Source organism: Podarcis liolepis (genome assembly GCF_965112155.1).
Source record: "Podarcis liolepis genome assembly, chromosome: 14".
Lineage (NCBI taxonomy): Eukaryota > Metazoa > Chordata > Lepidosauria > Squamata > Lacertidae > Podarcis > Podarcis liolepis.
Window position 1 is genome coordinate 12224199 of NC_139569.1, and position 20636 is coordinate 12244834.

The following is a 20636-nucleotide window of genomic DNA, read 5'->3' on the forward strand; positions in this document are numbered from 1 at the left end:
ATTGAACTATGTCTTTGAGGTGATTTGTGGGGAGTTTCACTTGTATTTTGAACTTTTCAAAGGCTTTCTGCACATTTTTTCTCTTACTGTTTGTTGCTAAATTCTGCTCCCCTTCCTTCAAAGAATGAAAATGTAGGTTGTTGTACCCTAGAAAAATGTTAACATCAAATTCTAATATTTGTCTTTTGACCAAGGGTGGGAGACTAGAGAAAATCCTGACTTGTTTAGTCATGTTGATGTATAACAGGGATTATCTTTCTCTGTTTTTGTGTGTCTTCCCTCACTTTGCTGTTAAACGGATTTGAAAGTGTTCATGTTTATTTTTATTTGTTTTAATTGGGACCATAAGAAGCTGCCTTGGGAAGCTTTAATTGGGACCATAAGAAGTCAGATTGTTGGTCCATCAAGATCAGTATTCTCCACTCTGACTAGCCATGGATCTCCAGGGTTAAAGACATGTGATATTCCCAGCCCAGCCTGGAAATGTTGAGAATTGAACCTTTTTTGCATGCAAAGCAGATGCTCTGCCACTCAGCTGCGGCTCTTCCCCAAATTAATTAACAGTTAATTTAAAATATTTTTGTACTTTTGAGCAAATCTGAGTCCAGGGTGGCTTACAAAACATGTACAGTAGTGCCCCGCAAGACGAATGCCTCGCAAGACAAAAAACTCGCTAGACGAAAGGTTTTTTCGTCCGCGATTTGCCTCGCAAGACGAATTCCCCTATGGGCTTGCTTCGCAAGACGAAAGCCCATAGGGAAATCTCCGGGGACCTCTTTTAAATGCTAGCGGTGGGGAGCAAAGCCTTTCCCCCCCCTCCGGCCTTCAGAAGAGGTCCAGGAAGGCTGGCGGGGGCCAAAAGGCTTTGCTCCCCAGGGCCAGCATTTTAAAAGCAGTCCGGGATAGCAGGGAAGCGCTTCCTGCTATCCCGGACGGCTTTTGAAGGCAGGAGAGATCCGCGAAGCCAGGGCGCGCTGCGCGCAGGCTTCGGCATGCCGGCAAGTCTCCGCCAGCAGCGGCAGAGCTGCCGCTGCTGGCAGAGAGATCCGCGAAGCCTGGGCGCGCTGCGCTCAGGCTTCGGCATGCCGGCAAGTCTCCGCCAGCAGCGGCAGAGCTGCCGCTGCTGGCAGAGAGATCCGCGAAGCCTGGGCGCGCTGCGCACAGGCTTCGGGATGCCGGCAAGTCTCCGCCAGCAGCGGCAGAGAGATCCGCGAAGCCTGGGCGCGCTGCGCACAGGCTTCGGGATGCCGGCAAGTCTCCGCCAGCAGCGGCAGAGCTGCCGCTGCTGGCAGAGAGATCCACTGGGAAGGAATCCCTTGGACCCCCGCCGGACTTCAAAAGAGCTTCGGGAAGTCCAGCGGGGGGCCAAGGGATTCCCTCCCAGCCGCCCGCATTTAAAAGCACTCCGGGCAAAGCAGCGAAGTGCGCTGCTTTCCCCGGAGTGCTTTTAAACGTGGGCGGCTGGGAAGGAATCCCTTGGACCCCCGCCGGACTTCAAAAGAGCTTCGGGAAGTCCAGCGGGGGGCCAAGGGATTCCCTCCCAGCCGCCCGCCTTTAGAAGCGCTCGGGGGAACACCTGCCCCCGCCGCCCCACTTCGGAAAGCTGTTCCGAAGTGGGGCGGGCAGGCGGGGACACCCGCCCCCGCCGCCCCACTTCGGAAAGCTGTTCCGAAGTGGGGGTGGGGCGGGAACACCCGGCCCCGCCGCCCCACTTCGGAAAGCTGTTCCGAAGTGGGGCGGGAACACCCGGCCCCGCCGCCCCACTTCGGAAAGCTGTTCCGAAGTGGGGCGGGGGGCGGGCACACCCGGCCCCGCCGCCCCACTTCGGAAAGCTGTTCCGAAGTGGGGCGGGGGGGCGGGGACACCCGGCCCCGCCGCCCCACTTCGGAAAGCTGTTCCGAAGTGGGGCGGGGGGCGGGGACACCCGGCCCCGCCGCCCCACTTCGGAAAGCTGTTCCGAAGTGGGGCGGGGGGGGGGCGGGGACACCCGGCCCCGCCGCCCCACTTCGGAAAGCTGTTCCGAAGTGGGGCGGGGGGGGGCGGGGACACCCGGCCCCGCCGCCCCACTTCGGAAAGCTGTTCCGAAGTGGGGCGGGGGGGCGGGGACACCTGGCCCTGCCGCCCCACTTCGGAAAGCTGTTCCGAAGTGGGGCGGGGGGCGGGGACACCTGGCCCCGCCGCCCCACTTCGGAAAGCTGTTCCGAAGTGGGGAGGGGGGGCGGGAACACCTGGCCCCGCCGCCCCACTTCGGAAAACTGTTCCGAAGTGGGGCGGGGGGGCGGGGACACCTGCCCCATCCGCCCCACTTCGGAAAGCTGTTCCGAAGTGGGGCGGGGGGCGGGAACACCTTCTGAAGGCGGGCAGGGGGCGAAAGTCTTTGTCCCCCCTGCCTGCCTTCCCAGGGGCTTTTAAATCGCCCCGGACAGCGGAGAAGTCCTCCGCTGTCCGGAGCGATTTTAAAATGCCGCTCGCCAGCATTTTAAGATCGCCCCGGACAGCGGAGAAGTCCTCCGCTGTCCCAGGGTTTTTTAAAATGCTGGGGGTGGGAAGAAAAGCCCTTGTACCCCCCCCAGCCTTCAGAAGAGGTCCGGGGACAGACTGTCCCCGGACCTGGTCTGAAGGCGGTTTCCCTAGGAACGCATTAATTGATTTTCAATGCATTCCTATGGGAAACCGTGCATCGCAAGACGAAAAAACCGCAAGACGAAGAGAATTGCGGAACGAATTAATTTCGTCTTGCGAGGCACCACTGTATACATCACAATTTTCCATAGTTCAAGGTGGCTTACAACATCAAAAAGATTCATAATTGCAACGTAATGAAAGTAATCAGAAGCAATGAATAAAGCATGAAAAAGATACACAACCAAACTGAACAATTTCCACACAAAGAATTAATAACAGAAACTACCCCCCCCCCAGTCACCGCCACAAAGCCCCCTAAACGATATCCCAACTCTAGAGTCTGTTCAGCAGACTCAGCTTTTGCAGCTGAATCAGTCAGGGCCCCACCATTCCAGGGCAGGTGGGAAAAGGCCTGCAAGGCAGTGAGCAGGTCTTCCAGGATTCACTGTCAAAATTAAAAAAGTACAGCATATGGCATTCTTTTGAACCGACATTGTTCTGAACTACACATGGATGTTTAAAAACTTTTTTCCAAGGCTTTGTGGCGGACACTGCGCAATCCAGCAGAGAACATTTCCCACGTTGCTTATCGTGTGCTTGGCAAGTTCGGTGGAAGCAACAGAAAAATGCTGAAGGAGTCTCAGAAGTTGCAGTATGTCGTGACGGAGATTCAAGGCCCCAGTATTACGGCGGAGTTCTCCGACTGCAAAGCATCGATCCAGCTCCCAATGGAGAAGGTAAGGTTTAATATTTATGCTAATAGCAAAATAATTCCCTTTCCACAAATATTCTAGAAGGGCTTCTGCTGCAGGCTTTTCCAAATTGGTGCTTTCCCAATGTTTTCCGATTGCAATTCCTATCATCCCTGACCTTTGGCCCTGCTGGGAGCAGTATTAGAAGCATCAGGAAGGCTCCATCTTGAGGAAGTCTGTTCCATCAGCTGCCGACAAGAGACTACTTATGCTACAGAAATTCCTTAAGATCCTGTTGATGCCTGTTGCAACCTTTGTGAAACATGAAGTTGTTAAATGGAGCTTGCTTCTTAGAAAGTATGTTTAGGATTGTTGTATTAAGTCTGTGTGGGCTGCATGATGATTCCATTATACTTGAGACCCATCTAAAATCCATTGTTGCATAGGTATGGAGCTTATGCCTGTAGTTCATCTCTTTCTGCCGTCATAGTGAAAACTATGATCAGCTCAGAAGGGCATTGTAATGGTGGTGAGAGGAGAATCCTGCTGTGGCCTATAAAATTTCTGAGTCTGTATTTAGGACATAGTAGACTAAGGCAAACAATTTCGTGTTTGTGTGTGTAGTGTTAGTTGCAAATTAATCCAACAGAACCTGCCACTTAAATGATGGGTATATTTTAGCTTGCATATTTTTGTTGTTGGGCTTGCATCCCGGCTATGAACTCTTGAATCACTTAACAGCATTTGGCAGGTCACGATGTCTCAGCTTTGATCCAATTTGGCCTCTTCTCTTCCTCGCCATTAATGCTTTTTATAAATAGGACTAATTATCCTGTTGCGCCAAGACAGGATATTTTCACCTCATTGTTGCCAGACAGTAAGTGAAACCTTTCTGGCTAAATTTTTCTCCCCCTTAGCATTACGTCTCTGCAGTTCTGAATTCAGCTACACCATTATTTTACTTTGAATATAGACTAGAAATCTGTCTTTGCATAGACAGCCATAAAACGAAAAGTGCTGTAGATATGCCCATACTAAATAAAATTCCTGCCAGCTTTTTTGGGTTGAGTAGGAAGCAATCTCTGTTTACACTATGCATTCACAGAGCTGGGAGTAAAAACAGTTGATCTCTCCAGAATTGGAATGAAGTGCCAACAGAAGAAATCCATCTTTCGTGTTAGCCTTGTATAGTGAGAGAAGTTCCACCTCAGTGGTCTGTGGAAAACTCATTGTTTTTTTTATTGAAAACTTGAGAAAGGTTGTGTAGGAGAGGCAAGCGACCAGTTTCATTCATGGCTGGAAATACTATTCCCCCCCCCCCTGCAAACAAGAGTGGTTCTGTTGTTGGGGGGGGTGAGTCCTTAGCATTCAAAGGTCACTTTTATCTGCATAATTTTATCTCCAGCATTTAAGCATGGATGATTGGATTTCCTTTCACAATCAGTTAGGCAATGAAATTTCTTATTTCATGGTTCTCAGATGAATTTTTCAGCTGGATTACATTTGATCAATGTCCTATTCTGGGTGCCTGCCTTCTTCATCTTGGAGCAAAAACATACTTGTGTGTGCATGTGTATTAAATCAGAGAGTAAGTCGAGATGATAACTTTTATTGGGTTGCCTTGGGTCGGCAAAACCATGAGCCCTGGAGCTTCACAGAGTGGTTGCCGTGAAAGGACTCCTATAAATTGTCATTAAGTTGGTCTCAGACTCCAAGATGCCTTTCCTGAGTCTCATGTATAGAGTGCTTTTTTGCTGTCGCGCAAGGTTTTTTGTACGAAAGTTTGATTTTCCTTATGAGATGCTTAAAGCAGCATTTTGCCATTTACAGTGTGTGCAAAGTGCTTGGCTCACTTTCTCTTTAACTTCTGAGAAGGCTTGTAAGGGAACCATTTTGGAGAGCAAACCTTTGCCACACTGCAAGGAAGAGCGTGAAGCAATTGCAGCTGAAGTCGGTGCAGAGCAGGAGGAAGGAGCAAATGTTCCTAAGCTTCTAGATTCCTTTGTGGACCTTTCTGTACCTAAATTGAGAAAACAGCATTGTACATTTTGTGTGTGTATCTCAGTGACTTCAGATCTCAGTTTTATGTTTAGTATTGCTGGATCAAAGGTCCTTTCAGGTATTTATGGGACAGACAAAAGAAAGCAGAGCGTGTAGTTAAACTATGAACCTTGCTCCCACAAAGTTGTGCTGTAACCCTGGATGCCTTTAAAAGAGGATTAGACAAATTCATAGATGATAAGGCTATCAGTAGCTACCAGCCTGAGGACGGGGACATTTGCAGGGAAACCAAAATGCTTGTTTACCAAGCTATTGTATTACCAACCTTACTATATGCTTGTGAAACATGGACCACTTATAAACACCATCTCCAGCTCCTTGAAATATTCCATCAACAGTGTCTCCGAAAAATTTTACACATCACTTGGGAAGACAGGCGAACTAATATCAGTGTACTGGAAGAAGTAAAGATCACCAGTGTTGAAGCAATGATTCTTCAACATCAACTTCGTTGGACTGGTCATGTTGTGCAGATGCCTGATGATTGTCTTCCAAAGCAGCTACTGTATTCTGAACTTAAAAATGGAAAGCGTAATGCTGGTGGTCAACAAAAGAGGTTTAAAGACTGTCTCAAGGCAAATCTAAAAAAATGTAGTATAAACACTGACAACTGGGAAACACTGGCCTGTGAGCGCTCCAGTTGGAGAACAGCCTTTACCAAAGGTGTCATGGGCTTTGAAGACACTCAAACTCAGGAACAAAAGGGAGAAACGTGCTAAGAGGAAGGCATGCTTGGCAAATCCACACCATGATCAACTCCCGCCTGGAAACCAATGTCCCCACTGTGGAAGGATGTGTGGATCCAGAATTGGCCTCCACAGCCACTTACGGACTTATTGTTAAAATTGTGTTTATGGAAGACAGTCTTACTCGGCTAGGAGTGATCGCCAAAGAAGAAGAACCAGCCACCATGTTGATGCTCTTATCTCCACAGTCGGAGGCAGTAATGCTTCTGAATAACAGTTGCTGGAAACCGCAGGATTGGGAAGAGTGATCTTGCGCTCAAGTCTTGCTTGAGGGTTTCCCATCATGCATCTGGTTGGTCACCGTGAGAGCAGGATGCTGGATGGGCCATTGGCCTGCATCAGCAGGGCTTTTGTTACACTCTTAGGCAATCTACACTCAAAGCATGCAATGTTGCTCTCTAGCAGCTGATATTCAAGCCATATACATCTTCTGAACTTGGGAATTCCATTTGCTTATCACATCTGCTAATAGTCATCTAATTTGTCTAATCCTCTTTTAAACAAACAAATAAACAAACAAAAAATGCTGAAGAGCGTATGACTGTGACCAACAAGAAATTGATAACGAGAAGAGTTTACAATAAAGTAGACAAAATATCATTACACTTGCAAAATGTACGTCCCAGCAAGGCTTACAGTGAGCCCTTCAGTACAAAACATACTTTATTATTATATTATAATTATTGGTGCTGTTTTTATTATTGTTGCGCCGAAGAAAGCTCTAAGCAGCTGAAACGTCAGCTGCTTAGAACATTCTTCAGTGCAATAATAATTCTTGTGCAGTACGGTTTGTCACTGTGAAATGTATACTTTGCAAGTGTAATTATATTTGTCAGTTGCTTAGAGCATCCTTCAGTAATTTTTGTGCTTTGTGGTTCACTGTAAGCCTTGCAAATGTATTCATTATTTTGTCTATTTTATTGTAAACTCTTCTCATTATCAATACATTGTAGTTCATAGTGCTGTGCTCCTCACCATTTTTTGTGGTTGCTGCCTAGAAGGGTGCCCTTGCATGTGACTTTGTAATGTAATCCCCTCTTAAAGATACTGAAGTCAGGGGTTCCCAGACTGTGGTCTGAAGACCCTTCATAATTCAAATTGTAATACAATAAAATTCAATGTGCAAAACAAAGACACAATAAAAATACAATTAAAAATAATAAACACTGGCACAGCACACTGTAGTTTTTAGAACTGGCAGCGGGGAAAAGAAAAGACGGTCAGCAATTTTCAAGTGGTCCGGGGGAGAAAATGTTTGGGGACCACTGATCTAAGCCAGCGGGCATCACAGAAGCTTGTGCAATTTTTTAGCTAGGCAGCTTCTAAAATGCATCACCTTTTTTGTTCTTACGGTTTACTGAAGCAAATTACTTCCATTGTTTTAGGCCATCGAGACTGCCTTGGACTGCTTGAAGAGTGCGAACACAGAGCCATACTACCGGAGGCAGGCCTGGGAGGTGATCAAATGCTTCTTGGTGGCCATGATGAGCCTGGATGATAACAAGCATGCTTTGTATCAGCTTCTTGCCCATCCGAAGTAAGATTATTTTATGATGGCTTGCAAAACTAAGGTTGGCAGGCTGCGCCTAGTTCTTGGGGGTTGCATTCTACAGAGGGCCGTCTCTTAAGTGTTACTCGGAGCAGACCCTTTGAAATTAATGGGCCAACATTAGTCATGCTCATTAATTTCAGTGGGTCTGTTCTGAGTTGGAATAACATTGTACACAACCAAACAGGTTTGGTGGTTTGGGTGATTTGTAGTGTAACTCTGCAGTGTTGAGATAGAAGGAAATAAATAGGTGGGGAAAGAGATGACAAACCTGGATGCAGAAAGCACACGGGTTGCTGATCAGACACACTGATCAGGGGGCAATACCCTGGTCCTTCTCAGGTTCATGGCTGAATGTCTTGTCATGCTTGCCAGAGGGTGGTAAATGGATCCCTGGAATTGAGCTTGAATCACTGTTAAAAGGAAAGAATAGACCCCCTAATTCCCTGGAACTGATAACACTTGCCTATGGAGGACTTTAATGGCAGCCAGGGACAGTGAACATCTTGTAGTACAAAGGAACCTATACCTTGTACTGTCTGCACTGACTGGCAGCAGCATTCCAGGGTTTAAGGAAGTCTTTTCTCCTAGCCCTACCTGGAGATGCCAGGGAATGAACCTGGGGCCATCTGCATGTGAAACAGATGATCTCCAACCGAACTATGTTACTGAACACTTTTCTTGCATTTTAGAACATTCAGAATGCTTCATATGCGTTATTAGTTCAGTATTCCTTACAACAGCCTTATGGAAAGCTCAACAACGCTGTCCCGTTATTATTATAAATAAGGGACTGAGGCTGAGGTCTATTCCTTTGCCCAAGGCTATTTGTTGAGTTTGTGGTGGAGGCAAGATTTGGATGGGGGATTTCCTGGTTGAAAGCTCATTCTGTTAGGCACTGAACTTGCACTATTAGTAAACAGATTGATGTTTTTTATTGCAAAACTTGAGTTACTCGGGGAATTACTGTTCCTATTTAAAACCAGTTTCAGGCATTTAGATGATGCAGTAGACATTTTGATAGTAAATCCTCGGGATGAAATTAGCCTATCATGTAAGACTTCAGCTTGGTGCTCCCGTTAACCCTTTTGAGCTCTGGGTAAGTGAACACAAACTCTCTTTGCTGTATCCATACTATTTGGTTGCAAGCCTTGACACGTTTGCCATGGTTTTGAGAATCAGATTCAGATGGCTAGCATCAGCTGTGGCCTGATCCTGATCCTAAGCTACAGTTCTACAGTTCTCCTGATGCCGAGCTACAGTTCTACAATTCCGCGATTCTATGAGCTGCATTTCCTCAGTGCGTCCTTGTGGCACAGGACACATTGGATGTGGTTTCAGATGAACTGCTCATCCCTCGATCAGAACAAAATGTTCTCTCTCAGTTAAAGTAAATCTGTAAAATTGTTGATTCGTTTTGCTTTTTGCAGCTTTACTGAGAAGTCAATTCCCAGCGTAATCATTTCCCATCGGTACAAAGCCCAGGACACACCTGCCCGTAAGACGTTTGAGCAGGCGTTGACAGGGGCGTTCATGTCGGCAGTGATCAAAGACTTGCGTCCCAGCGCTCTTCCATTTGTAGCCAGCTTAATTCGGCATTACACCATGGTGGCAGTTGCCCAGCAGTGCGGTAAGTAAATGTTGGGCCAGCCATCACCAACCTGGTGCCCTCCAGATGTTGGTGGACTACAGCTCCCATCAGCCCTAGCCAGAACAACCTCTGGAGGGCAGCAGGTTGGTGACTCTTTAACAAGAAGCCTGGACTAAAAGCACGGCAGTTTTGTTTTCAGGCGAAGATATCATTCTTTTTCAGGTCATTAAGTGCATGTTGTTGATACCCGGTTTTAATTAGTTTCTGTGAATGGTGCCATTCACACTATTGTATGCTGCCTGAAATTGTTATGATAAATGGCAGTTAAGAGGAATACAGTGGTACCTCCGGTTACAAACAGGATCCGTTCTGGAGGCCTGGCCGTATCCCGAAAACTTCGTAACCAGAGGTGCCCTTCTGCACACGCACGGGGTGCAATTGAGTTCTTCTGCGCATGTGCGGGGCGCAGTTGAGCGCTTGTGCACATACGTGCGCGGTGAAAACCAGAAGTATACACTTCTGGGTTTGCCGCAGTCGTAACCCAAAGATTCTGTAACCTAGAGGTTACGCAACACGAGGTATCACTGTTGTCAGGGGTTTAGGAGCAGAGGCACGGGCAAGGGAGGAAACAGAGAGCGAAGGGGAGGAGGCAGAAGAAAAGATGAGTGATGACGACGACCCGAGATCTCCTAGTCTTTCCAGTGAATCAGAGGATTCACAGAAAGGAGCACCAGTGGCCAGGGCAAGGGGGGAGTCTAGGGGGGCACCCCAGGAAGATAGAGCCAGAGGGGACTCAGGGGGGAGCAGCTGGAAATCGGGACCAGCGTCACCGCCAGGAAGCAGGGAAGAGGAAGGGAGCCAGGGGGGAAGCGCTGGCAGCTCACCACAGGAGGGAGGGCATGAGTCAGGAGTGGCCACACCTCCATCGGGGAGCGAAGAAACGGTTAAGAGGAAAGTGGAAGGTTGGGCGCGCGCGCCAAGTTCAAATGCAGAGGAAGGCGGCGCAGTAAGCAGCCCCGAAAGGGAGCCAGGTCCTAAAGCCCGGCGCAAGGAGGCAGGAGGGTCCGGGTCAGCGTCAGAAGAATCCCGGAAGGAAGAAGCCCCGGGGGGTAGAGGGACCCAGAGGAGGACAGTCAGGCGGAAAAGGTGGAGCAAGGCTAGGATATTAAGTTGGTGCACACGGGGCGGAGACTCAGACGGAGCTTCGCCGATCTAGCTACTAGACGTAGAGTTGCGCGCAGCAGCGTGAGAATGGAAACTGTAATTCAATAAAGACTTTTACTTAATGATCGCTGGCTAGCGTGATCCTCTGTGAGCTAGGATCTTCAAGCAGCTCTGACAACTGTACATAATTTTTTGGGTGGGTGGGGAGGTCTATGACAGTAACAGTTTATGGTATTTAAGTATGGTGTGGAGGAAGTAAATGGAGCGGACTCCTTCGCGTCTTTGCCATCAAAGAACTTGGGCTCCCCCAATGAAATTGACTGCAGATTTGGGATGGGCAAGAAAAAGGGCTTCTTTGCACCATGTGGGGTTGATTTGTGGAATCCACTGCCACAAGATATGGCAGAGGCCAATGGCATCAATGGCTTTAAAAGGTATTTACCCAGTTTGGCAACAACTCTTGGCCAGCTAAGTTGGGCCTCCATGGTCCTACGCAGTATACCTCTGGGCAGCAGTTGCCAATGCCTTCACTCATTCCTTGTGGGCTTCCTGGAAGCATTTGGTTATACCTGTGGTCCGGGGAGATCAGGACACTGAACCAGGTGGACCTTTATTCTGACCCAGCAGGGCTGCTCTTTCCTTCTCATCTAATTGAAGCCTCCTTGTTTTCTGCTTCCTCCTCTTCCCCGCCTTACTATAAATCCCAGGTCCATTCTTGCTTCAGTGTTACCAGGTTGGAAGCCAGCCCAGCACGGCCATGTTCCACAGTGAAGAAAACGGATCCAAAGGCATGGATCCCTTGGTGCTTATCGATGCCATCGCCATCTGCATGGCGTACGAGGAGAAAGAGCTCTGCAAAATTGGAGAGGTGGCGCTAGCCGTGATATTTGATGTTGCCAGCATCATCCTGGGATCGAAGGAAAGGGTAACGAAGCTCACTTCCAGCTTTGCAGATGCGATCTTGCTTTGAACAACCCAGCCCCTTGCTGACTGATGCACATTTGCTTGCTTCTTTCCTTAACCCTCTAGGCTTGCCAGCTTCCCTTGTTCTCCTACATCGTGGAGCGGCTGTGCGCTTGTTGCTATGAACAAGCCTGGTACGCGAAGCTCGGGGGAGTGGTGTCCATCAAATTTCTCATGGAGCGGTTGCCTCTCATTTGGGTTCTCCAGAATCAACAGACTTTCCTCAAGGCGCTGCTGTTTGTCATGATGGACCTAACAGGAGAGGTATTTAAGACTCATATCAATTATAGGAAGCTGCTTGGACCAATGGTTGGTCCATCTAGTCCACTGTTGCCTGCATTGACTGGTAGTAGCTCTCCATAGTATCTTTTCCCGGTTTACTTCCCAGTGGTGCTGGGGGTTGAGCCCTGGACCTTCAGCATGTAGAGCTCTATGACTGAGTTTTGGTCCCTGTCCAGACGGCTTATCGCCTGCTTTTTTTCACCATTGCATTGAGCTTCTGTAGTGATACTTCTCACTGAAAACTGGTGGAGAACTTGGAGGTTCTTACACAGATGCTTAATAGTTGTATGATTTTTACCATGAAGGACATGGTAGATTCATCTGGCTCGTTCTCAGTAGGCATTCACCGTGAGTGAAGTCAGCATCATTCCTGTTTCACAGGTGTGTTGTTGGGCCTGAGATTGCTTGACCAGAACTATGCAGGGATGTGATAGTGGCCCCCGTTTAACCCCAGTTAAGATATCAGACACGGGCACTTTCTTCTGTCTTGGGATCACATTTCTGTCTCTTCCCTTCACCACTGTTAAGGGGTATATTGCATTATTGTTAACCATGGTTAAAGGCTAAAAAGGAGTTGAAGTCAGCCTTAAGCTGTGCCTTCAAAATCGGGTTAAATGGAAAGGTTGGTCAGCCTTTGTGTCCCTCATCAGGGTTCAAAGAAGGCGAGAGGGAACGGTACTCCTGCGAGGAAAGAGATTTTACGAATCCAGATTAAAACGAGCATCGAATCCGCTGCATGCGGACCTGCCTTTTTCTCTTTCAACTTTGTATGTGTAATTACTATTTTTGGTTGCATGGAAAACTAGGGAAGCGTTCAGTTGCTAAATAGCAGTGTTTCAGTGTGACTAAATGTGGGGAAGAAAAACAGCATGGAATTGGTTAAGCAAGACTTTTAAAGATAACTGAACTTCACTGAGTGAGGTTTTGTCATGTGCTCTGCACCCAGACACTTCCACTTTACTGATGAGGTGTGCTTTGACATCTCACCTTGGAAACATTAAACCACCAATTCATTCTGGCTTTGGAAATGTACCGTATTTTTCGCCCCATAGGGCGCACCGCCCCATAGGACGCACCTAGTTTTTTTTTTTGGGGGGGGGGCAATAAAGAAAAAAATATATTTCCCCCCCCAGGCATGGGGCTTGCGCGGGGGAAGCCTGAGCTTCCCCCGACCCCAGCCCCCAGAACAGCCTGCTATCCGCAAGCCTAGGGAGCCGCGCTGGTCTCCCCAGGCTTGCGGAGAGCTGCGCGAAGTCCGGGTGCGCTCTTCAGCACGCGCCAGGCTTCGGAATGCAGGCAGCTCTGCGCAACCCTTGGGAGCCCGGCGCGGCTCCCTAGGCTTGCGGATAGCAGGCTGTTCTGGGGGCTGGGGTCGGGGGAAGCTTGCGCCGGTCTCCCAAGGGTTGCGCAGAGCTTCCTGAAGCCTGGAGAGTGAGAGGGGTCGGTGCGCACCGACGCCTCTTGCTCTCCAGGCTTCAGCAAAAGCCTGCATTCGCCCCATAGGACGCACACACATTTCCCCTTCATTTTTGGAGGGGAAAAAGTGTGTCCTATAGGGCGAAAAATACGGTATCTGTGTAGCCAGCACAAGCTGCTATCATTGGCCCTCTGTCCAGCAGCAGTCTGACTTCCATGCCTGATGCTACCTCTGCCTGCCTAGCATGTCTGCTTCCTGCTTCTTTTGTCACTGCCTCCTCCTTCCCAAGTGTTTATCCAGCAGCAGTGGGCAGTGGTGCCTCTTAGTGGAACCAGATTGGCGCTTGGCTCCATTCTGCAGGATTGGCTGCCATGTTAAGGTTTCCCAAAACGTAGTGCAGATGTTGGGTATTGCATCTTGGTGAATTTAACATGGTAGCTGTGGCATAGAGCTGAGTACCAGCTTGGCTCCCGTAATAATAGCATCATGGGCACAATCTCCCATCATGATACGATGCCCGCGACAAATAACAGATGCTGGGCAAACGCAACTGCAGGCAGGAGGGGAACTGGGATTAATTGGCTGGTGGTGGCAGCAGCAAACAGCTGTGTTGCACCATGGCTCTGACAGTGTCAGGGATGGTGGTCCTGATGGCGATGGGCCCTTTGAGAAAGTGGGTGACCACACTGGCCCTCTGTGTAAAGTTTCCAATCCACGTTCAAGCAGGAATGCTTTTGCAAGCTGGTCACTTCACTGTTGAATTTGGTACTCCAGTGCTGCTCATTAGTTTGCGTTGGCAACACACTGACACTTCTGCAATCTGTATAGGTTTCGAATGGAGCAGTTGCTATGGCCAAAACCACCCTGGAACAGCTCCTGATCAGGTGCGCGACTCCTCTGAAAGATGAAGAGAAAACAGAAGACATCCTCTCGGCCCAGGAAAAGTCTTTCCATCACGTGACCCATGACCTGGTGCGAGAGGTGACCTCTCCAAACTCCACTGTAAGGAAGCAAGCGATGCACTCCTTGCAGGTGCTTGCCCAAGTCACGGGGAAAAGCGTCACTGTGATCATGGAGCCACATAAAGAGGTGAGGCAGCCTGTTAATGTTTAATTGTCTGTGACCTGATTGACACATGCAGCGGGCTGAGATAGCAGTGTGAACTGTACCACTGCAATCTGCTGGTGAGGAGTCACATTTCACAACGTTTCTTTATTGGAAAAAAAAAGCTCTCTGGAAATAGAAAACTAGCACATTTATAATTTGTAAATAGTAAATCATCACCACCAGAGTGGGGGCGGGGATTGGCTTGGCTAGAATCTGTCTCTTGGATGTTCTCGGTGTTTTGCTTTCAGGGACTTTACACAAGAGACAGCATTCAAACATGAAATCCCCATATTGCAGCCTTAAGGGTTGCAGTCTACTCCTCCAGTTCAGAATGCTGCTGCCTCATTCTGCTGTATTTTATTAAATATATTTATTTTTTAACATTTACATACCACCTTTTCCTCCAAAGAGCTCATTTTATCCTTTTAACAATCCTGGGAGGATTATTGGGCTGAGAGGCCATAATCGTTTAACATCACAAGTTGTACATATGCAATGTTAAAGCCCTTTCATTACTGATCCAGTATTAATCTGTGTGATAACTCCCTGGAAAAGGTGATACAAGAACTGCAGCTGGGTAAGCATAGCTCCTAAGTTCCCCAGCAAGCCCTTGGCTGAGTCATGCTTTGCATTCAGGTCTCCCGAGTCCCATCTCCTTGGCCGTGCTTGCCCATGAACTAAATATTCTCCATCGGGTGCTTATCCGAGCCTTCCTTGAATGAGCATTTGGCAGCACACCTCATTTTTCCTCCCCTATTTTATCCTCGCAACAACCTTGTGTGATAAGTAGGTTGAGAGATACCGATTGGCTTGATATTTCCAATTGAGCTCAATGTTTTAAATGGTTTTTAGAAGTTTGTATTCGGTTTTATTTTTACCTGTATTCTTTATATTCACTGATGTGTTTGCTGCCCTAGGTGCCCTTGGAAGGAAGAGGGATATAAATGTCCTAAGTCTCTGTAGGGGCTTGAATGGCTCATCCATGGGCACCTCTGGATGTTGTTGGTGTCAAACTCCCATCTGCCCCAGCCAGCATTGTTGGGGATGATTGAAGTTGTTAGTCAAACAGCATCTGGAGGTGTACAGGTTCTCTAGCCCTGCTCTAACCACTCTGGCTTATTTTCTTTTCTTGAGATTTACATGGAATTTCTCTTTGCACTGCACATTCTGGGAATCCTCCCATGCGATTACTTTTCAGGCCTTGTTTTTCTTTGGACCAGTGTTCCATTCTGCATATACTTTGCTATATCCACTTTTGTGCTGTGTCTGATGATCTTGTGATAACAGGAATTTTGAAAGATTAAAATACTATGATTAGTGCAGAAAGGATTAGTCGTGATTTTGACCTTGTATGTCATGGAAGCAGCACAGAGGGTTATCTAATGATAGCAACCAGTGAGGGACTTTGGGGGTTTAATTGTGGATGGTTGTATTGAGGGAGTGATGTTTACTGTGTGTCCTGAATTTGGGTTTGATAATCCTGCATATAAGAAGAGTCTGCGATGATTGAGGGAAAGAGAAAGGTGGCGTTTAGACTACACAAACCAAGACCCCTTTTCTGATGCTCTCTGCTATTTTCTAGGTCCTCCAAGACATGGTTCCTCCGAAAAAGCACTTACTTAGGCATCAACCTGCAAATGCCCAGATTGGTTTGATGGAGGGGAACACATTCTGCACCACCCTTCAACCCAGACTTTTCACCATGGATCTAAATGTTGTAGAACACAAAGTGTTCTATACCGAGGTACTTCCCTTTGGTCTTTATGTTCACAAATTTTAAAACTAGTCTCCATGGGTTTATCCACGATACAGTTTTGGGCTACCACCCTATGTACATACACTTGAGAGTAGCAGGATTATTTTTTTGGGGGGACCATAGTTCTTAAACAGTGCAAAACTGATACAAGTGAGAAGCGTAAGTATGCTTAGTAAATCTGTCATTCACCAGCTGTAATTAATTAATGTTACTATATTTAGACATTCATAATGTGCCCTTGCCAGAAAGCCTTGGCTTTTCTTCCTGATGCCGCTATACTTGTTTATTTTGCGAAGTTTAAGTTGGTTTTTTTTAAAAAAATCCTTTACAATAACCTCTTGTAAGGTGAAATGCATTTTTTAATGGGCAGACATTGTATATACCACATAGTTTTAAAAGAATTACGATGAGCAGCTCTGATCTGCTTTTTATATGGATCAGATGCAGATAATTGAAATACCTTCACTGTGTTCTTTTTGACACCTGCTGAAGACATTCCCATTTAGACAAGGGCTACCCAGATGTTTAGAAAGGTGTTTTTTTTAGGAGTTTTGATTTGTTTTACTCTATTTTATTGCGGTTTGATCCTCCCGTGTGTTTTAAATTATAGTTGTAGATGTTTTAGTGATAATTTTGTTTTATATTTTCTCTAAACCGCTTTGAAGTTTTGCTACAATCAAGCAGTATATAAATTTTATAAAATAATAAATAAATAAAATTGGGACTATCAGACTGATCGATTGTTTGTAATAATGGTTCAAAATGGACAAAAAGGTAATGTGATACAGTATTTAAGTAAACAATTTGGAGCAGTTATGTAATTACAAGGCAGGGTGCATCAGTCTAGTGAATTAAAACAGTGAACAATGATGGGGAAAACCTTCCAAAATGCAACACCTGGTATTTTTTTGTTAATGAAATGTGAATGGTTGTGTTTGGCTTCAAAGTTCCTTGTTAAAATGACAGGTAAATAATTTAAAGTGTGTTTAGAGCTCACTGGCTCAAAACAAGGAGTCAACCCTTTTCCATCTTCACTTCCAGCTGTTGAATTTATGTGAGGCTGAAGACTGTGCTTTGATGAAATTGCCCTGCTACAAGAGTCTTCCGTCATTGGTACCTCTTCGGATTGCAGCACTGAGTAAGTTTATTAAGACTTTGAATACGGGTGCTATATGCTGCATTGTATAGAAAGCACTAGGGTTGATGCTGTAGTGGGAAAAGGATGGGGCCCTGTAGATATAAGGATGTCTGCAGCCTGCAGTAGCATCTGTAGCATAGTAGTAGGCTGAGCACCAACTTAGCTATATAAACATACGTGGCTCCCTTAAACCGAGTCATACTGTTGGTTCACCTAACTCAGTATTGTCTCCTCTGACCTTGCTTCTCGCTGATACACTTTTAAAAACTGGTGCCATGGAGCAAATCCAGGAACTTGTGCAGGAGTGGGGAGTCTTTGGCTTTCCAGTTGTTGCTGAACCACAGTTCCCATTGTCCTGGGTCATTGGCTATGCTTGCTAAGGCTGTTGGGACTTGTAACTCACTTTTGGAGAGTACAGTGGTACCTTGGGTTAAGTACTTAATTCGTTCCGGAGGTACGTTCTTAACCTGAAACTGTTCTTAACCTGAAGCACCACTTTAGCTAATAGGGCCTCCTACTGCTGCTGCGCCGCCGGAGCCCGATTTCTGTTCTTATCCTGAAGCAAAGTTCTTAACCTGAAGCACTATTTCTGGGTTAGCGGAGTCTGTAACCTGAAGCGTATGTAACCCAAGGTACCACTGTATTGGGAAACCTCAGTTGGTCCAGAATGCGGCATCATGGATGTTGATGGCTGCTCATTCAAGAAGACTATATTATGCTTTCCCTGAAACAACAGCGCTGGTTGGCAGTTTGTTTTTGGGCGCCTTTAAAAGTCTTGGCGGTGAGCTTTTATGTCCTGGATAACTTGGGTCTAGGACATCTTGGGGATCGCCTCATCTTGCATCAAGCTGCTCACTTCTCAAAGTCTAGTAGAGAGATCCTTCTGTGCCATGACAATAGTGGAAGCGTAGTTGAGTGAGGCCTTCTCAGTGGCTGCACCCAGATTGTGGAATACCTTTCCTGGTGATGTTCATCTCCCTTGCTGTCTGCTGCTATATGCTGAAGACTTCTCTGTGCTAGCAAGCTTTTGTGTTGCAGGGCAGGTATTTTTTTTCTTTTTTGTGGTATCGGAAGTTTGGCTAAGTAAATTAGCATGCAATACTAATTCCATTTCATTGGCAGAGCCAGGGGCCATGTTCACCTGCCAGGAACGGGTCACAGCCTGTTTCTCTTCACCACTTGTCATTCACCATTCTCTCCTCTTCTGGAACATTTTCCCTCTCTTCACACATGGTGAATGGTCCAGAATTCTAAATGTGCTTTGGAAATCGGCTACTTGTAAAACTACAAATGATTGCCACCACCCCCTCTTCTGAAGCCTGTTGCTGTTGGCAAAGCATGTTAAGCCGTCTGTAATTTGGGAAGAAATCAAAGAAGTGTTATAGAAATAAAAACAAAAGAGTTGTTTCTTAACCTTTTGAATTTCCAGTTAATAAGGAAGCTCAATTTCCTTTGATTTTTGCAGATGCCTTAGCTGCCTGCAATTATTTGCCGCAGTCGAGAGAGAAAATCATTGCTGCGCTTTTCAAGGCACTTAACTCAACAAACAATGAACTCCAGGAGGCAGGAGAGGCTTGCATGAGAAAGGTTTGTGGCACTGAAACAAAGCTGCTTTGTACTGACTTTTTTCCTCTGCTCAAGAGCTGAGTAACAAGGAGGCTGTTTTGCCATTGGGATTAATGGCTGCTCTGTTTATATCTCTGTTTGCATGATGCCAGTGTAATTGGGGCGCCATGAAGTGGGTTATTTTTTAAATGGCTTGATCTTGGGCATAGAAGTTCTCTGCTGCCTCTCAAATGTGTACAACCACTTTCCAAAGAAAGAACAACGTTGTTCTGGGGCGCTTTATTGATGTCTTGCTGTGATGGGCCCCATAATCTTGGGAGTGGGCTGTTGATGTCATAGCTATAATGCAACTGAGTGTTTTTAATTATGGTACCTAAATAGCTAATGTAACTATTGATTGCTGCTTAAAACCTGCACCGTACTCGTATTGAACGGCAGGGCTGAAAATGCATTCAAATAGTAAGCAGGTGCTGGGTCCCCGCAGACTTTTATAGACAAAATATTGAAGCGGAAGTCTTTTCAAAAGATTTGGAAAATTGAGTTAACTGTCCTACATCTTGATGACAGGGTTTACGTGGCCCAAGAGGCCACTGTAACTAGCCTTGCCATTACCCAGATCCATTGTGACACCCACCACCAAGGAGTGATAATGACCCATGCAAGATGGAGTCCAGTATGTCTAGGGTTCTGGAATAAACTGTAAACCCAGGCCAGGCAAGGGCCTTGGGCAAAGACTAAGGTGCTGGGTCAGGACCATAATGAGCAGTCCTGCAGTTGTGGCACATTGTACCAGCAGAACTCTATAGACCTGGTGCCTTTTTCTGCAGCTGTTGGTTTCTTCTAGGCAGTGAGGTCTCAGGATTTGGGGACTCGTTTGGAGAAAGCTTTTCTCATGATCAGGTCTTTCCTGATCCTCCAAAAACTTTGGCCCCGTCACCAGAGTCCAGATGGCACAGTTACCTTCCTGGGAAGGACTAGGGACTCCTGGGCTGGGACCACGGCAGACACGTCGCTAGTAAATTCTGTAAATGGAGCAGGCTGGTTTGTTTTTGTGTGTGTCCTATGTGGTTTTGTTTGTATTCTGCCTTCCTATTAAACTCAGGGTGGCACACACAAGATTTCCAGGTGGCCTTCCATCCATGGACTGTCCACACCCAGACTTGCTTAGCTTCAACAAGCTCTGACACAAGTGCATAGCTCTGTGATATCAGACATTTGTTTTGTTGGAAATAGGGGCCTCTAAAGTTGCTTATTGCTTTATTGGAGGAATCTTCCTTCCACGCGGAGAACGTAATTGCCAGCGTGAAACTTTTTCATCTGTGACCCAATCCAAATGTATCGCAAGCCTTGGTTTGCTTTGCTTTGCTTAACCACAGTTAAGTTTTGTTTGGTTTTTTTTAACCCAAACCATGTTTAAAGACTTGAGGCTAATGGTTTGATTCCCCAGCCATTGCAGTCTTTCTGCTTGCAAGTGGTTTCTCTGGTTATCTGCTGCTACATGCATTCTGGAATCAGCCTTTGTTTAACAATTTCAGTCATGGGGTTTCACTCTGTTTGGGATTTTTACTAACATCAAGGCAAGAAACCGTAGTTATGTCTGCACTGGTCCTGTGTACTTTATTTCTCAAAAGTCACAATTATTTCAGTAAGTGTTTTTTTTCCTTTCCACTCTAAGGATGCTTTAAACTTGCAGTCAAAAATACCAGCTTACGTAGATGCTTGCATAGAAATACTTTTATGATGTTGCTTATGTTACTTCCTGTCAGTTTTTGGAAGGTGCTACGATTGAAGTTGACCAGATTCACACGCACATGAGACCTCTGCTTATGATGTTGGGTGATTACCGAAGTTTGACGTTAAATGTGGTGAACCGCCTAACTTCAGTGACCCGACTGTTCCCTAACTCCTTTAATGACAAATTCTGCGATCAAATGATGGTAAGAACATGGAACCGCTTGAATGATTTTTAAGCAAATGTC

The 20636-nt window shown here is 46.6% G+C and overlaps 1 protein-coding gene across 5 annotated transcripts in view; it reads left to right on the forward strand.

Annotated features, from left to right (window-relative positions):
* Positions 1-20636, forward strand: part of TRRAP (transformation/transcription domain associated protein) — a 166916-nt gene that overhangs the window by 21432 nt on the left and 124848 nt on the right. For all 5 annotated transcript variants that reach the window (XM_083474105.1, XM_083474102.1, XM_083474104.1 and 2 more), the window contains exons 21-30: positions 3162-3362; positions 7510-7661; positions 9104-9303; positions 11136-11353; positions 11458-11655; positions 13919-14179; positions 15780-15941; positions 16995-17091; positions 18557-18678; positions 20424-20594. In XM_083474105.1, coding sequence (XP_083330231.1) covers positions 3162-3362; positions 7510-7661; positions 9104-9303; positions 11136-11353; positions 11458-11655; positions 13919-14179; positions 15780-15941; positions 16995-17091; positions 18557-18678; positions 20424-20594 — 1782 coding nt within the window. The remainder of the gene's footprint in view (positions 1-3161; positions 3363-7509; positions 7662-9103; positions 9304-11135; positions 11354-11457; positions 11656-13918; positions 14180-15779; positions 15942-16994; positions 17092-18556; positions 18679-20423; positions 20595-20636) is intronic.